This window comes from Sphaerodactylus townsendi, linkage group LG03 (genome assembly GCF_021028975.2).
Source record: "Sphaerodactylus townsendi isolate TG3544 linkage group LG03, MPM_Stown_v2.3, whole genome shotgun sequence".
Classification (NCBI taxonomy): Eukaryota; Metazoa; Chordata; class Lepidosauria; order Squamata; family Sphaerodactylidae; genus Sphaerodactylus; species Sphaerodactylus townsendi.
This window is the reverse complement of record NC_059427.1, coordinates 843,783-861,080: the sequence shown is the minus strand read 5'-3', so window position 1 is coordinate 861,080 and position 17,298 is coordinate 843,783. Positions and strand designations below refer to the sequence as shown.

The following is a 17,298-nucleotide window of genomic DNA, read 5'->3' as shown; positions in this document are numbered from 1 at the left end:
GTTACCCCACAGCCGACCGGCCTCACCAGGAGGAGCTGGGTGGCACCCACCCACCCGCCCACAGCGACCGAGCTGTGACCTGGCACATCTGGGCTTCCTGGGCTGGCCAGATGGAGCTCCGGCTGAGATATTTGGGTTCGTCTCGGTGGGGGGGGGGGGCAGGCAGGGTCCCACCCTGAGGAAGCCTCTCTCCGCAGGACGCTGGCCCTGCCCCCCTCCTTTTGCCTGCTGTTCGGGATGAAGGGAGACCTGGGATTCCCCCCTCCCATTCCCCTGATTGCCTCTGCAGCTTGGCTGACTTGCTTGAGCCTCCCAGACTCTCCGCTCCGCTGACCGCTTCCTGCAGAGTCTGTGCTCATCTGCGCGGGCGGCAGGAGGGTCTCCTTCGCTCTCTCTGTTCTGCACTGTCCTTTAAGGCCCCCCCTCCAGGATACGACCCTTCCCAGCGACAAGGGGGGAGAGGACCTCCCCCACCACCCAACCCCCCACGTTACCTTCTCCAGCAGGGCTTTGACCTCCCACTCCTGCCGCTGCTTCCGGCTCCGGAAGGGGTTGCTCTCCAGGGCATCGAAGTTGGGCTGCCCAGCGCCTGCAACGAGCACCAGTCTGAGCCAGGCCCTGAGCGGGCGGTGGAGCAGCCCCCCCCAGCCCCTCCCAGCCAGGGGGGGGGCTCCCTTACCTGGCACGAGGAGGCTGGCAAAGCCCTCTTCGTGACCGACCCCCAAGACATCCTCAAAAGGGCAGAAGCGGAGGCCGTGGGCAGGCCGTGGCAGGGCGTGGCAAATATATGGCTTGGAGGGCGGGCAGATCGAAATGTCCTTGTACACCTGGGCGGGAGGGAGGAAGGAAAGAGGCGGTGGGGAGGGCGGGCAACAGGGGCAAGACCTGGGGGGGCGGCTTTGGGCACTGGGGGGAGGGGCCTGTTTCCCAGGCTGCCTGGCGCAGAACGGAGCAGGAGGCCGTTTCCAGAGCCTCATCTGGGGCACCTCTGGGGTTCTGGCAAAGGAGGCACCCCCCGGCCCCCTGGTTGGGTCCAGCCTGGTATTTCTTATGCACCTGGACAGGAATGCAGCCCCCAGATGGCTCAGAGAGCCTGCGTGACATAGTGGTTAAGAGCAGGTGGATTCTAATCTGGAGAATCAGGTAGAGACTTATCTGGTGAACCAGTTTTATTTCCCCACTCCGATACATTCCCACTGGGTGACCTGGGGCCACTCCTGGTTCTCTCAGGACTCTCTCAGCCCCACCTGCCTCACTTGTTGTGGGGAGGGGAAGGGAGAGGAGCTTGTCGGCCACCGGGAGTTTCCTTACGGGAAGGGGGGGGGATATAAATCCAAAGGCTCGAGCCTGCAGCGACACCCCCCCCCACCTGCTTAACCGGTTTAGACATCCAGTCAGGGGATGTTGGGAATTCCAGGAATCAAACGCAGACTCTGCCCAACTGTCGGCTGCTGACAACGCAAAAGCCGGAAGCGAGTTTAGCCGAGGGCACAAAATTGGGAGGGGCTGAAACATCCCCGGGGGGAGGGGGGGGGGAGATTCTGCCAGGGCTCAGAAGCGCCACGTCTGGGGAAGGAGGAGCCACAAGTCCCCCGGCAGGGAGGACAACTCCAGCCCCGCCCTGGGGAGGGGGGTCCTTTGGTCTCCTCCCCAGCTGCCATTCACAGGGAGGGGGGAGGGGGGGCTGGCATGAGAAGAGCCGGTTTTTATATTCTGCCTTCCAAGGCGTCTCACAAGCAGCTCTCAGGCTCCTTTCCCCTTCCCCCTCCCTGCACCCTGTGAGGCTGAGAGAGTTCTGAGAGAACTGAGACTGGCCCAAGTTCACCCAGCAGGCTTCATGAAGAGGAGCGGGGAGACAAACCCAATTAACCAGACGAGAATGTGTCGCTCCTGTGGAGTTGTGGGGAATCAAACCTGTTTCTCCAGATTAGAGTCCACCTGCTGCTCTTAACCCCTGCGCCATACTGATGAGCCCCCCCCGCCCCCCAAGTGCACGACTGGTTCTTCCCAAAGATCCTTTCCTGGGGGCCTTGGGCAAGTGAGCCACACACAGGAGATGTCAGAGTGTAGCAGTTCCAGTCCAAAATTCTCACGGATCCTGGGTCTCTCTCCCCACCCGCCAACCTGGTGCCCCCCCCCCTCCGCAAGATACCTGGACCACCTCTTGACAAGCAGCCCCCAGGAGCCCCCGCTGGCTGAAGTCCAGGTGCCCGGCCCCCATGGGCAGCAGCAGGGAGTGGAGGCGCCGATAGGCCCGCAGGTCGTAGACGTGGAGCTTCCGGTCGAGCCCTGAGGTCGCCATGTACCTGCCAGGAGAGAGCAGAGGGCGTGGCCATCGACCCCTGGCCCCCCTTTGCCGCCTAGCAGCCTCGGACCCCTCCCTAGCCCCTTCCCCCCACAACACCCCCAGTCTTCAGGCAGCCTCCGCCCCCCGCCCCCCCGCATCGCTCGGAACCTACAAGGATCTTCTCTCATGGCCCCGGCTATGTGGGACAGACTCCCTGGGAAGGGGCGGAGGGGGGGCCTCTGCCCCTTGGAGGTCTCCAGGAAGTGCTGCCAGCAAGCCCCGCCCCCGGTTGGGGGTTTAGAGGGGGCCTGAATCAGTGGGGCAGCTTGCCAAGGACCACAGGGGGGGCCTGGGGACTGGCTAGTTCATTGCCGACTTTCACAGAAAGCATTTGGAACGACGGTGGGGAGCGGCTGTGCCGCCTCTCGGCCTCCCACCCACAGGCAGACTCAGGGCGGCACTTGAACGCTTCAATAAAGACCCAAACAAAGAAACGTTCCACTCACGTCCCAGACCCGTCCACGGCCACGCCCCTCACTGCCCCCCGGTGGCACAGCATTCGCACCAGGGGCTCTTTGATATTGGGGCTCCACAACGTCACCGTGCCTGGAAGGGGGGGGGGGGGAACGGGGGGTTAGTCCGGGGCTGACCCGGGGGGGGGGGGGGGGGGGGGGGGGGGGGGGGGGGGGGGGGGGGGGGGGCTCACCATTGCTATGCCCCAGGTGGACGATGGCGTTGGAGGGGTTCTGGGCCATGACGCCGAGGCGCCCCCCTTTGGTGCAGATGGTGGCCACCTCCTTCCCCACGGAGATGTCCAGGTACTGGAGGAAGCCCGTCTCGCTCTGTGAGGGAGGGGAAGGGCCGTCAGACCAGCAAGGTGCCCCCCCCCCCCGCGCCTGGCACTCCCGAAGCCCCCCTCCCTTGGGCCCCGTCTGGCTTTCTCTTGCAGGAGGGGCTGGTGGGCAGAAGAGGGGGGAGATGTCGGCCCTGAAGGGGCGAAGAGCAGATGATGTGTGTTTGTGGGGGGGGGGGGGCAAAGCCACCCCTTGAAGCCAACAACGAAAACCAGAGATCGGCCCCAACCCCTTCACTTGTGAGACCAGACTGTGACTGCAGCCGGGAAGGGGGGGGGAGTAGGACAAGGAGGGGTGCCTTCCTCCCAACGTGGGGCTTTGTCAAAAGCCGGCGCAGACCAGCAGCGGAGGGAGGGGGGGCTTCCTTTGGGAACTAGGTTTTGAGAGGAGGGGGCAGCGGCTCCCCTGGGCTGTCTGGGTGAGGGACCCCAGCATCCTCCCTGACCCCTGCTGAGCGCTTTTGGGAAGCGAGCAGAGCCCGGCGTGGCTCCTGATTGGCCGCCGGAGACCGGAAGGTCGCGCCAACTGTTAAAAAGGCTGATTCCTCAGCAGCGGCTCCCCCGACCCGAAGGTCTCAACGGGTCCATTTTAAGAGGCGGGCCAACAATCAGATCTTCTGCCTGAAGGACTGAAGAGCGTCACCTCACGCCCTGACATTTCACGGCTGTCTCCACCTCCTGCGGCAGCCATTTTGTGGTTGGTGCCACGTTCTCTGGTGGCCATTTTGTGGCCGTGCCAGAATTCTAAAAATGCCCACAGGCTGAAAAAAAAGTGTGTGTGTGTGTGGCCGGAGGGGGGGTGGGCGACAACGACACACATCTCTGGTCTGGGTGACTCTCTAGCACAGTGGTTCTCAACCTGTGGGTCGGGACCCCTTTGGGGGTCGAACGAGCCTTTCCCAGGGGTCGCCTAAGACTCTCTGCATCAGTGTTCTCCATCTGTAAAATGGACAAATGTCAGGGTTCGGGGGTCACCACAACATGAGGGACTGAATTAAAGGGCAGCGGCATCAGGAAGGTCGAGAACCACTGAGCTGGCAAGAAACTGACTCAGCTCCAAGGAAACTCTGGGCCTCGAGCATCGCTTGGAATCCGGGTGCCGCAGAAGTCGGAGGAAGGCCCAGTTTTGGACATCTGCGGATAACCAACTAGAGGCTGGGAGGCCAGCAACAGTCCCCAGGCGCCGCCCTTCACGCTCTCCCTGCGGTGTCTGACAGAGACCCCTCAGCAAGCGGGGGCCAAAGGGGCAGGGCGCTCCCCACCCCAGCCCCACCCCCCTCACCGCTGTGGCCAACAGGAAGTGGTAGGGCAGGAACTCCATCCGCTGGACTCTGTGGAAGCGCTTCAAGCAGTTCAGCTCCACGCCTTGGTTGTCGTACACGTACAGCCACTGGCGCTGGGCCACAGCAAACATGGTCTCCGTGTGCAGCCACCTGCCAGCAGAGGGGCAGGAGAGGAAGAGTCTGCGTTTATACCTCCCCTTTCTCCCCTGTCAGGAGACTCAAAGGGTCTGATGAACTCCTTTCCCTTCCCCTCCCCACAACGGACACACCTTGGCAGGCAGGTGAGAGTCTGGAGAGAACCGGGACTGCCCCAAGGTCACCCCAGCAGGCTTCATGTGCAGGAGCGGGGAAATAAATCCAATCCACCAGATAAGAGTCCACCAGTTCTTAACTGCGACACCACACTGGAGGTGGGGGAGCAACAGTTGCCAGGCAGAGAAAGCCCCCCCCCCCCGCCCCAGCCCCCTAGCAAAACCAGCCAATCACACCCAGATCTCAAAACTTCACAACCTGTTGGCCCTTTAGATGGGTGGGGGGAGGATTTCACGTATGGTTTCTGCATTCAAGAACACTTCTATTTTTCATTCAATTTTTTTTCTTCTGTAAGAGTTTCAATTACCAAGGTGGGACATTGAATCCCACAGTTGTTAATAAAACTCAATGAATATTATATTTTTAAAAGGAAAAAAAAGAGATGCTTCTGGCATTTATATTCTATCAAGGTATCCCGACAACCATCCTGCGAGGTAGGCTATCTCATCTTCCACAGAGAGTCCAAGAGACTCAACTTTGGGAGAGGAGGAAGAAGAAGGAAAAAGCCTCTGGGATCCTCTGAAGATGCCGCTGGCCACAGATGCAGGTGAAACGCCAGGAGAAAATGCCACTGGAACACGGCCATACAACCCAGGAAACCAACAACAACCCGGTGATTCCGGCCGTGATCCACAACACAGAAGAAAAAATGCCGTGTGTGTGTGCGTGTGTGTGTGTGTGTGTGTGTGAGAGGACCGGGCAGCTGCCATCACCCCAGAAGCAACTTGGAAGTTTTGCCTGACAAGGAACGCAAGGGGTTTGGGGGGCTTAATAATCCCCACAACCGCCCCATGAAGGAACCGAGGGGACCCCCCAAGCTTCCCAGCTGAGCAGGAATTTGAACCCAGGTCTCCCCAGGACAGGACTCTGCCCACCACACCACAACAGAGCCAACTCTGGGGTTGAAATTCAGCACGAGGAGCAAATGTTGAGCTCCTGCGCTTCCCAAATCCTCGCTCTCTTATACAGCCAAGAGGCTCTGGGCGCTTGTGGTGACCACGGGCTCTCTCCTTTTCCATGCGAGGCACGGCCATCTTGTGACCCCCCACTCCTCCCCCCGCCCCCACCCTACTCACGCCAGGTCCGTGACGGTCTCCATGACGTTGATCTCACACATCAAGGCCTTCGTGTGCCAGTCGAGGGCCGCCACGTGGCCACGGCGCCCTCCCAGCAGGAGGTGCCTGGGGAACAGAATGTGAGGAGAGGCCTTGGAGACCAGAGGCCACTGAGGCCCCCCTGAACGCCAGCCTCCCAAGGTAGGCCCCCCTCCTGCCTCTCACCTGCCGTTGCGCGTGTAGCTCGCTCTGTAGGGGCCGAACTGGTCCAGCCGCAGCTCAAAGTGCTGCCGTGGGGAAGAGAGGCCAGGTCAGAGACCAGGTGGCCACACACCCCGCCCCCTCTCAGTGCCCCCCCCCAGCCTCCCAGCAGGGCCCCCTCACCTTGGCGGCAGAAGCCAGGTCCACCGCATCGGCGATGTCTGCTTGGCGGATGGTGCAAGTGTCTTCGCCCTCCTCGCCCTCCAGGAAGCTGTGGGAGGAGGGAGAGACGGGGGGCTCAGCGCAGGGGGTGGGGGGTGGGGCACACCCAGTCAGCCAAAGGGGAAGGGGGCTGGGGATGCTCCCCTCTGGAATGGGGGTGTGGTTAAGGAAGGAAGGAAGCTCCTTCACAGCAACCAAAGGGACGACCCATCAGGTGGACGATCCAGCATCAGAAAAGTCCTTCTGAAAGAGCAGGTTTCTAGTCCTCATTGGGAAGGTTTGCCAAGAAGCCCCTCCCCCTTCCGTCAGCACCAATCAGAGCCACAGTCCTCTGTCCTGTCATGCCAGACGAGAGAGGCGGGTATGTGTGTGTCAGAGGGCAAAGGTCAGCAGCAGGCAGGCAGGCAGGGGGCCTCCCTGCGGCAGGGGCCGAGGCCTGGCCAAAGAGGCAGGGTCCTGTCTCTCTCTGAGGGGTGGATTCAGTCGGCCCCTCCTGCCTGCCTGCCTGCCTGCCTGCCTGCCTGCCTGCCTGCCTGCCTGCCCACCAACCCACCCGCCAGCCAGGGGCATCAGTGCCCTGCAGAGGAACGGCCCAGCGCAGTTGGGCATTGCCAGGGCAAAGGGAGAGGACAAGAAGGCTGGGGGGGGGGGCACTCCAGAGACGCTGACAAACTGGGGTGGGGAAATTACCCAGGGTCCTCCAGGAGCAGCAGATCCATTCGAGCCGCCTGCTTGGCCGCTGCCTCGGCCTTCTCTTCCTGCAGGGCCAGGTGGCGCCGCAGCTGCTGGTTAGACGCCTTCCCCTGCAGAGCGGGCACAAAGAGGGCTCAGTGGCAGGCCCGGCCCCAAGGCCAAGGGAGGGGGCCTCGCCTGGCGGGGCAGGAGCAGCCCTCCCCACCTCGGGCTTGGTCCCTCGCTGGAACTTCTCCACTCGCTTGCGGGGGACGACGGCTGCCCCGGGGAACGGATCCGCCTTGCGCAAAGATGAGGCCGGCAACTGCAGAGGAGAACAGAGAAGAAAGGTTTGGATTTCTCTCCTGTAAGGAGCCTCACAGCTCCTCACTGTAAGGAGCCTCACAGTGGCCTATAAACTCCTTTTCCCTCCCTCTCCCCACAACAGACACCTTAAAGTGAGGCAGGTGGGGCTGAGAGAGTCGTGAGAAGACTGTGGCTGACTCAAGGTCACCCAGCAGGCTTCATGTGGAGGAACACGGAAACAAACCCAGTCCCCCAGATTGGAATACTGCTGCTCTTAACCACTACATGATGTTGGCTCTCAACCACAACCCAGCAGAGGACCCCCGACCCCCTCTTACCTGTGAAGCCCGTCCCTTGCCGCCTGGGGTTGGCTTCTTCTCCACGTGGGCCACATCCTGGTGGGTCTTCTTGGAGGCTGGAGGCTCTTCGGCCCGCTCAGATTCAGGCTTGCTGACGTCCCCTTCCCAGTATCGCTGGGGCCTCTTTTTCTGGGATGCGAAGGCAGGCAGAAAGGCTGTCCGTCTGGCTCAGGAGAGATCCCGCAGGCCTCCAATGGGAAGGCTGACCCTGGATGTGTGTGTGGGGGGGGAGGGGGGTCCCCAACATGGTGCTTGCGGGTGCTGAGTATGATCAGAACGTGGGTGAGGCTGGGCGGGGCTTGTGTCCAGCCAGGCTTCTGATTGGCTGTGGGAGATCTGATTAGCTGTGCAAGTTTTTAAGAAATGCTGCTCCGGCAGCAGCTGCCCCCAGAGCAGGGGGGCCTGTCGGGGGCCGGCTCTGGCTGCAGACATGTTGGGAGCCATGCCCACCACACGGAGTCAGACTCTCAAAGGTGCCTCCAAGCTCGAAAAGGCGGGGGGGGGGCCTCTGAGGGTGGGGGCAACAGCTGGCAGGGGGCTCTTCAGGTTAAATATTACACATGTAGAAGAAGAGGAGGAGTTTGGATTCATATCCCACCTTTCTCTCCTGTCAATTAAACTCAAGGTGGCCGACAAGCTCCTTTCCCTTCCCCACAACAGGCGCCTTGTGAGGCAGGTGGGGCTGAGAGAGCTCAGAGAGAACTGTGACTAGCCCAAGGTCACCCAGCAGGAAAGTAGGACTGCGGAAGCACCAGATAAGCCCCTGCCACCCAGGTGGAGGAGTGGGGAATCAAACTCGGTTCCCCACAATAGAATCCACCTGCTCTTAACCACCACACCACGCTGGCTCAAATGATAGAAATCTTCGATAGAGATGTGCCAATTGTCAGATAGTTTTATTGCATTTACAGATTGTGATGCGCTACCGAGGCATAAATCCAAACCACGCTGACCCTGAAAAAGTGGAGTTGGGGAAGAGACAGAAGTCCTCCAGAGAGGAAGGCAGATGCCCCCCCCCCACACACACACACGCAGAGGGGAACAGCATCACCAAACAGCGCTTGGAGACTGTGAGAGTACAGAGGACCCGCCAAGCTGGCCTCCCCATGGAGTCAAGGGATGCCCGCCGGCAAGGCAAATGTTGAGCCCGGCAGCACCTTCAGCATCCCGGGCGGGGGGGGGGGGGCAGCGGCGGTGAAGCTCTTGTGAGTCAAAGTTCACTTGGCCAGATCGGCCGGGCCCCAGGTCTGTTCTGCTCCCTCAGGCTGACTTGGCTCCCCCCACCTGAAAGACAGTTTGCCCTTTGGAGGCCCCTCTGCAAAGGCTGAGGAAAAGGCACACTTCTCATGCTCAGGGGCACTCTGACGGTTTATTACAGGAATGTCCCGGGATGCTGAAGGCTCGTTGGCCACACCTCTAGAGCGGAGGCCAGGGCTCCTGGGCCAGCGGGGGGGGGGGCGGGGGCGGGGGGCTTTTCAGCTCAAGCCAAAGCTGCCAGGAAGCACTCCAGTAGGGCGAGAAGCGGCCGGGGGTGGGGGTGGGGGTGGGGGTGGGGGCCTCCCCCACAGCTGATCCTCCGGTATGAACATGAATGCCACAAACTTATCCTCACGGCCATTGGTTTTCCAAGAGCCCCCGGCCAAGCCTCAGCTTTTGAGTTCTGAAAAACCGGCGTGTAGAGGTAGACTGTTCCTGAAACGGAGGTTCCAGCTCACTAACAGATGCGGGAGTAAGGGATTTGCTTAAGGGGGGGGGCGCCCTCTATGGCTGCCAACTTCCAGGAGTGGCGTGGAGATCTAGTGGAATCCAACTCAGTTCCCCCCGGGAGGGTGGCCGCTTTGGAGAAAGGGGGGGGGGCTCCATGGCATCGCATCCTGCTGAAATCCCCCCTCCCCCCCAATCTCCTGCAGTTTTCCAACCTGAGCTTGGCGACCCCACTCCAAAGAGGGAAAGCCACAGCACGGCTCCGCCCCGCCCCAACCAGCCTTCGGATACACTGCCCCGCAATAAGGAGGCTCCACTCCAGCCCTCGAGACGCCCCGTCCCATCTCCCCCAGAGACAGTCGGGGGGGGGGGAACGGCCGCTCACCTTCTTCGCGGGCCTCTCCATGGCGACCCCCGGACGGACTCAACCCACGTGGAGGCTGCCCGGAGTCCCCTCGGCGGCGCCGCAGAAGCACCACTTCCGTTCCCCGTCGGCTGGCCAATCGAAGCCCCGCACCGCCCTCCAATCAGCACGTAAAGACGCCCGCTCCGGAAGCGAAGCCGCCGAGGAGCCCGGACATCTTGGGCGAGGGCGAAGGCTCGGCAGCCATCTTGGTCCAGGGCCGCCGAAGGGGGCCTTTCCGGAGAGTGCGCATGCGCGAAGAGCAGGTCCCCGCTGCCTGCAGGGAGGCGGGACTCCCACGGGCAAGGGCGTGTCTAGGGCTCGCCCGTGGAGGGAGGGGCTTCTATGGGGGGGGGTCTCGTGCCAGGGAGTCCACCTTCCAGGTGAACTGATGCACCTCTCCAAGCGGTCTCCAGCCACCCCCTGGGGGTTGGCAGCAGCCCCATCTGCAGGCGGCAGAAATCAGTTTCCCTGGAGAAAATGGCTGCTTTGGAGGGCGGCCTCACGCCCCACTGAGGTCCCCGCCCAGCCCCCGCCCTCCTCAGGCCCCACCCCCCAAAACCTTCCGGTGTTTTCCATCCCAGAGCCCCCCCCCCCCCACCCAGGGGAGGCCTCATCTGCCGCTGGAAGGCACCCCTCCCCTCCCCACAGCACAGATGCTGCTGCTGCCCCCTCTGCCCCCAAAGCAACACACAGGACACGCCCTTCCCCAAAGGTGTTTATTCTGCACAAAAGGGCACTCTGTGGGATGCTCAGACGGCCCCACAGGGCTCACAGGCAGGAGGGAGATTTGGGAAGCCAGGCAGACAAGAGACGGTCCTTTGCAGGCTCAGGATCCATCGCAGGACGTTTTGTGCTGTTGACATTGCGGGCGGGGGGGCGGGGGGGCATCACAGGCAATCCTGGCTCCCCGCCTGCACTTGGCCCGGGCTAGACTCGCACTGTGTTCTCAGCTCAGTGGCCCGGGGGTGGCAACACATGACCAGAAGCATGCCCCTTCCACCCTTGGGAGGGCCGGTGGAGAAGCCCCAAACAGCTCACGCCCCGGCCAGTGGTTAAAGAGTCAGGGCGGCCTCTGCTTCCCCCTCCTGCAACTGACCGCCCCCGCCCTGCCCCTGCAGGGGAAATGGGAGCATCCCGTTGGGTGGTCCAATCAGTCTCTTCGAGGCTGCTGCCCACTGGAGGCCCACGGGGGGGGGGGGGGGGGGGGGGCACAGCAAACCCTGGCAAAGACCCCCGCACCGGAGAGAGCTGTGGCAGGACAAGAAACGCACATGCAAAGGTGCCAGCGGTTCTCAGGGGGGCCGTCTTGTCCCACGGAAGGCGAGGGATGGGGAAGGGCCGTCTGCCGCCCGGTTGCGCTTCTTCTCCTCTTCAAAGGGACCAGAGACCACACACACACATGCACGCACGCACGCGCACACACACACGCACAACTGGGAATCCTCATTCACTCCAGTTTCTGCGGGGAGAAGAGAAGCACGTGAGACGGAGGGCACGGCATCCAGCCCGCCTGGCTCTCCAGAAAGGGGGACTCGGGAGGTATCCTGAATTGAAGCCACTCAACTGGGGGGGGGGGGGGGGCTTTTTGGTGGCAGCCCCTCCCTCTCGGTCTCTCAGGAGGCAGCTGGGCCCGTTCTATTTTGGGCCTCCTTGCACTAATTTGGCACTCGTTTGCTGGACGTTTTAAATTGTGGACATTTACGTGGTTCTGTAACTCCTCCTATTTATACTGTCGGCTGCCTCCAGTTCTGCAAAGTAGGAACGGGTTCCAGATGAATGTTCCAGATCAGACAGATGAAGATCTTCTCCCTGCATCAAGCCCTTTGTTGTACTGGACCCAGCTGCCCCCCCCTCCACCCCCAATGGAGCAGAAGCCGGGGCTGCCCCCTCTGGGGTGGGAAATACCTGGAGATTATGGGAGGGAAGCCTGAGAAACTAGAGGTTTGATGGGGAGGGGTTAGGGGGGCTCCCATGGGGCAGGGTGCCGCAGAACCCACCTTCCAGAGCGGGCCTTTGCTCCAGGGGAGCGGATGGAGATCAAGCAGTAATAGCCAGACATCTCCAGCCAACACCTGGAGGTTGGGAACCCCAGCAACAAACCCCCTCCCCCGTGGGTGGTTGCCTAGCCTCTGGCCTCGGAAGGAGGGGCAGCCAAAGGCCCCGAACGGTCAGGCTGCTGCCCCCCAGAGGCCGGCGTGGAGGCAAAGCCGGGTCTGGCAACAGGCCCTGGGGGGCCTCCTCTGACGGGTGGGGGCTCTTCCGGGCCTCCCCCAGCCCCCCCCCCACGGCCAGAGGCCAAAGCAGCACCTTCCTCCAATGGCCAAGGTGGGGCTCCCCACACTGAGCTGCAGCCCCCCCTCCCCCCCATGGCTGGCTGGCCCCTGGCCCCACAAAGGCCCCTCCCCTTCTTTCAGCCAAGAAAATGCAGCCGGCGGATTGGCCAGGAGCCTCTTGCAGGCCAGTCTCCAAGAGCCGGGCCCAAGGAAAGGCTGCCTGACCCCTCAGGCGGAGGAGCTGTCTGGGAACTCACCTGAGCTTTGGGGCTGTCACCAGTGGCTGTGAAGGGGACAAAGAGACAGGAAGACCCGTTAGGGGCAGAGGTGGGGGGGAGTGGACGAAGGGGGGGGGGATTGGCAAGCGGAGTAGCCTTACCCCGCCTGAAGAAGAACTGCAGGATCCCGTAGAGGCCAAAGGCCACCAAGAAGAGGCCGACAGCGTCTTCCAAGCAGGGCCCTGAAGAGCCTGGAGAGAGATGGGGGGGAGCACATGTGGGGGAGGGGGTGTGAGAGGGGGCCGCCAATCCCCCTCATCCCACCAGCATTGGATGACATGGACATGGGTCCTAGAGTTGGGAGAGGCCAGAAGGGCCATCAAGTGCAACGTCCTGCCATGCAGCAGACCGGGGGGGGGGGGGCAGATGGGGCTTAACTCTTTTGCTATATCATCCTCACAACAGCCCTTTGAGGAAGGCCTTCCACACATCACCTGGGACTTCCAAACTGCTCTCCTTTGCGATTGACTGACTGACCTCATCCTCTCCCCCCACCATGTTTGTGCTTGTTTTCTCCCCAGGGGGTTCCCAAACAACTTAAGGTGTTGATTTAGGCAAGCAGGCCAAGATTGGCACGTGAAGGCCCCGCCCTCTGCAAGACCTCCGCTCCTGCGAGGCGGGTTCAATGCAGGAGAGCCAGAAAACCACGGGTCGGCCCTTGTCCGAGGAGCCCCCAGCCGACCCGCTGGGCCGGTTCAGTGCTTAAAAACACTTTATTGCTTTTCCAGATCAGTACACAAAATCATCACAACCCACACTGTGTGTTCATATTGTGGGTAAGCAAGCACAAAATATCTCAAATGCAGCCAAGAATCCCACCTTTGAAGGTCCCTATGGCTCCCAATCTTGATCCTCTTTGATCTGAGATTGCAGATGCCTTAGCAGACCAGGTGCTCAGGAGGAGCAGCAGCAGCAGAAGGCCATTGCTTTCACACCCTGCAGGTGAGCTCCCAAAGGCACCTGGTGGGCCACTGCGAGTAGCAGAGAGCTGGACTAGATGGACTCTGGTCTGATCCAGCTGGCTTGTTTCTTATGTTCTTATGTCCCGTCTTGCAGCTACCACCCCCCCCCCCCCGCAATGGATGAAGGAGGTTCTGGGACTCCCAAAACAACCCCCACCAACCCTCCGGACTGCCAGTCAGGACCCCCAATGTGGACCCCACCAAGCATTTCTGGAAGGGGGGCGGGACCAGTTGGGACTTTTGCCCAGAGGAGCTTCTGATTGGCCACAGGTGGGGCAGACTTGGCTGTGTGGCTGAGGGAGAGCAGAGGCGTTTTCTGGCCCCCCTCGCAAGGGAGACCAGAGGCGGCCGGCTCCCTGCTACAGGTGCACACCTGAACCCGGGCACTCCCTTATGGGCTCGCAGCCGAGGCACAGCCAGTGACGAGGGACTCTGCACGGGCACCCAAGCTTGCGTGTGACTGTGGGGGCACATCTGGAATAACTGCCGGGGGGGTGGAGGCGTGGCCGGCCCAGCAGCTTCTCTCCTACCTGCAACACGGAGCGTCACCGCCTTCTGCAGCTCAGCGTCCCCCAGTCCAGCGTGGGCCACGTGGCAGCTGTAGGAGACCCCGTGGTCTTGGGGCTGGACGGCTCCCAGGCGGGCATAGCTGGTGAAGCTGAAGGTGCCGTCGGGCGACTGCCTCTGCCCCGACTCCCAGGTGTCCAGCAGTGCTTCCTGGGGAGACCCCGGCCTCCGGCGCTTCCAGCTCACAGACACCCCCAGCGGGAAGTAGCCAGAGATCTCGCAGGCCAGCTCGGCACGGCCACTGGGGGGCACGGAGAGCGGGGTGGGCCGGAGGGTCACCCTGGGAGGCTCTGTGGGGAACGAGACGGGTGTTGGCAAAACGCGGAGCCGGCCTGTCCCCTCCCCACTCCTGTGACAAAGAAAGAGGGGGCGAGCCCAATGGTCAGCCCTGGGGCTCCCACACGCCTGCCCCCCGGCCCAGAGCGGAGCAGAGGCGGGCCCAAGGCTGCAGCGACATTTGCTGACAGTTGTACACATTTAATGGCGTTAGGAACACAAGTATTGCACAGACTTCAATCCCCCCCTGGACCCCTGGGGCAAAAAACCCCACAGCTGCAAGGTTTCTATGAATTTCACATCTCTATTCCCAGAGCACCAGCGGCCCAGGAGCCTGCTGGGAGTGGAGGGGCAGGACGGACACTGGAACAACCCTCCCCTCCCCCGGATCAGCCCACCAAGGTCAGAACCGCCTGCTAGGACTGGCGGCAGCTCTCCGGGGCCCCTGGCCAAGAAAGGTCCCCCCCCCCACCCGGGCCAGTGCCTGGGCCGTCTCAGCTGGGGATGGGCCCGGGGGCCCCCTGCAGCCCAGGCAGCTGCTCGGCCACTCACCCACGGTCCTCAGCTCCAGGGCCTGCTGGGCGTGCCAGTGGGGCAGGTACACCGTGCAGATGTAGGTGCCCTCGTGATGCACCCGGACGTTGCGCAGGCCGAGGGAGACGTTGCTGGTGCCGGGGTCCAGAAAGAGCTCCACGCCCTCCTCCGCCACAGAGATCCGCCGGGCGGCCCCGTCGTAGGCCAGGATCACCCGCCCGGCCCCTCGGTGCTGGTAGCGCCACTCGACTGAGAAGGGGGCGGCTGGTGCCGAGAAGCCGCAGTCCAGCACCACGTCCTGGCCCAGGCGGGACTGCACGTTCGGGGTCCGCGTGAACACAGAGAAGACCGCTGGTGGACAAGGAGAGGGGCAGAAGTGAGGGGGCCGAGGCTGCAACGCACCAACTGACCGCTTTCCACGGGCTCCCAACCGCCCCCCCCCCCTCGGCTGCCCTCCGGAGCTGGGCCACAGGGGGTTCTGCTGCACACGGCCGCCTCCGAAGGTGGGCAGGGTGCCTATGGCCACGGCACACAGCAGCCGCACAGGATAGACGGACACGTGGCTGACCAACCACGTATTTGAGGTGAAGCAAACGTGGCTGGCCTATTACATATCCGACCAGTGTCCAGCTGTTCTATGCTTTCCCTTGGGCCCAAATGCCTGGAATCGCACGCACGCATGCACGCACGCACGCACACACACACACACACACCTCTGCTGCGTTCACACGCATCTGCCTCCTCAAAGAGACGTCACAAACCCCCAGCAAAAATCTGGCAAACTTTTTTGAGAGATCAAACTATACAGATGTTGAGAAGGTCTGGGAGGGAAACAATCCTCTTCTTGTAGACCTTGGATTTATATTCCGCCCGCCTTTCTCTCCTGCAAGGGGACTCAAAGGGGCCGACAAACTCCTTGCCCTCCCCCCCCCGCAACAAACACCCTGTGAGGTCGGTGGGGCTGAGAGAGCTCGGAAGAACTGTGACTAGCCCAAGGTCACCCAGCTGGTGTGTGCTGGAGAGCACAAGCTAATCTAATTCACCAGATAAGCTTCCACAGCTCAAGTGGCCGAGCGTGGAATCAAACCTGGTTCTCCAGATTAGAGTGCCCCTGCTCTTAACCACTACACCATGCTGGATCTTTCTAGAACGAAAGCTTGTGCTCCCCCCGTCCCCTGTTCTGCCCAGCAGCACGCTCCCCCCCCCCCACATCAGAAACACCGGCTCAGGATTGTGGCCAACATCAGGAGCAGGAAGTCTCCGCTGAGCCACCAGGGCCCTCGGAGGCCTTCAGCAACACTGGCTCCTTCAGCCAGCCACTGCCGGCTCCGGGGCTGCTCAGCGGGACCACCAGGCAGGCAGGCAGGCAGGGCTGTCGAGAAGTCTTGGCGAGTGAGTCTGGGCTCTATGCCCATAAAGGCTTGCTGCAAGACTGAGTGTAGGTAGGCTTATTCACACGGGCTCGCCCCGGAGTGTGCTCTGGCCCTGAATTGCAGCCCCGCCCCCCTGGAACAGCGTGTTTAGAACAGGTTTGCACGCTGCCCTGAGTCCGGCCTTGGTCGGGGAGGGCAGGATAGAAATCTAATAAAATCAAATACGAAATCACAGGAGTCTGGCTGGGGCTGGTAGTGTCTGCCTGCCTGTCATGCCTGCAGGCGCAAGCAACGAGGCCACAGAGCACATATTTGTCTGATTAGATGTTCCTCCGTCCCTAAGTCAGGCTCACAGGCAGCCGACAATCAAAGTTCTGAAGAGGGAAGCCTTTGGGGGGGGGGGCAGTGGGAGGAAAGCAACCAGACCTCCTCTGGTGTTTGCTCTTGTGGGGGTCAAGAATGGGGGCAGCGGGAGGGACTTAATGGGGTTGTGGTTAAGAGCAGGTGGGCTCTAATCTGGAGAAGCAGGTCTGATTCCGCACTCCTCCACCTCAGCGGCAGACTCTTATCTGGTGAACAGGATTTGCTTCCCCACTCCTACACTTCTGCTGGGTGATCTTGGGCCAGTCTGGTTCTCTCTGGACTCTCTCAGCCCCACCTGTCTCACAAGGTGTCTGTTGAGGGGAGAGAAAGGGACAAAGGGCGTGTAAGCCCCTTGAGACTCCTTGCAGGACAGAAAGGGAGGTAATAAAGCCAAACTCCTCTTCTTCCACAGTGTTTCCCCCAAAATCAGACAGGCTCTTATATTAATTTTTGCTCCAAAAGATGCCTTAGGGCTCATTTTCAGGGGATGTCTTATGTTTTCCCATGATTTTGCACCTCCCACGTGACCAGATCAGCTGTAACTAGGGCTTATTTTTGGGGAAACAGGGTAAAAGGGGCGCCTGCCAAGAAACGTCTGTGGGAACAATTACCAGGTTACTTTAAAAACCAACCAACCAACCAACCAACAAACTGCTCCAGGGGTTGTCTAACCAGGGCTAGCCCCTTTTTTGTGCTGATCCAATGGATTTCAGTCGCTTGATCCACCTGATCAATGGACCGAGAGGACAATCCTGTGCCCACCTGCTGCAAAGTATATTTAGGAGCCTTAAACCAGCTGGCAGCGGGCGCTGCTCATTTCGCCAGCCTTTTCCATGTAACTGGAACGAAGCGATTGCATTCTCGATGTCTCCAGGCAGACAAATACTCTGAATTATCTGCCTGCCGCCTCTTCCGGGGCTGCTGCAGTCTCCGTGTTTGCCTCTCGTGGGGTTTTTTTTAAAGCAGTGGTGTTAGAGACACTGCTAGAAATGCCCCCCCCCCCCCCCCCCCC

The 17,298-nt window shown here is 61.3% G+C and overlaps 3 protein-coding genes across 3 annotated transcripts in view; all 3 read right to left on the bottom strand.

Annotated features, from left to right (window-relative positions):
* The window catches only part of WDR46 (WD repeat domain 46), an 11,730-nt gene extending 1,936 nt beyond the window's left edge, over positions 1-9,794 (bottom strand). The window contains exons 1-13 of the mRNA XM_048490812.1: positions 9,640-9,794; positions 7,530-7,679; positions 7,112-7,210; positions 6,904-7,016; positions 6,175-6,262; positions 6,016-6,077; positions 5,812-5,916; positions 4,423-4,573; positions 2,994-3,129; positions 2,794-2,893; positions 2,153-2,306; positions 680-827; positions 6-589 (exon numbers count right to left, since the gene is read on the bottom strand). Coding sequence (XP_048346769.1) covers positions 6-589; positions 680-827; positions 2,153-2,306; positions 2,794-2,893; positions 2,994-3,129; positions 4,423-4,573; positions 5,812-5,916; positions 6,016-6,077; positions 6,175-6,262; positions 6,904-7,016; positions 7,112-7,210; positions 7,530-7,679; positions 9,640-9,660 — 1,911 coding nt within the window. The 5' untranslated portion in view covers positions 9,661-9,794. The remainder of the gene's footprint in view (positions 1-5; positions 590-679; positions 828-2,152; positions 2,307-2,793; positions 2,894-2,993; positions 3,130-4,422; positions 4,574-5,811; positions 5,917-6,015; positions 6,078-6,174; positions 6,263-6,903; positions 7,017-7,111; positions 7,211-7,529; positions 7,680-9,639) is intronic.
* Positions 1-17,298, bottom strand: part of LOC125428777 (zinc finger protein OZF-like) — a 798,123-nt gene that overhangs the window by 384,503 nt on the left and 396,322 nt on the right. The window lies entirely within an intron of this gene.
* LOC125429574 (TAP binding protein) lies at positions 10,363-15,965 on the bottom strand. The gene is made up of 6 exons (XM_048490799.1): positions 15,793-15,965; positions 14,569-15,113; positions 13,704-14,030; positions 12,313-12,402; positions 12,191-12,216; positions 10,363-11,119 (listed from the first exon to the last, which is right to left on the bottom strand). The coding sequence occupies exons 1-6, from the start codon at positions 15,963-15,965 to the stop codon at positions 11,108-11,110; spliced, it is 1,173 nt and encodes a 390-aa protein (XP_048346756.1). The 3' UTR covers positions 10,363-11,107.

What these genes read in the sequence shown, in the direction of transcription:
- LOC125429574 (XM_048490799.1), bottom strand. Translation starts at nt 15,965, where the DNA reads ATGGGCATAGAGCCCAGACTCACTCGCCAAGACTTCTCGACAGCCCTG. An exon ending in GGAGACTTCCTGCTCCTGAT is followed by an intron (nt 15,114 to 15,792) that starts GTTGGCCACAAT and finishes GTGGTTGGTCAG; the next exon opens with CCACGTGTCCGTCTATCCTG. An exon ending in GGTGACGCTCCGTGTTGCAG is followed by an intron (nt 12,403 to 13,703) that starts GTAGGAGAGAAG and finishes ATCTCTCTCCAG; the next exon opens with GCTCTTCAGGGCCCTGCTTG.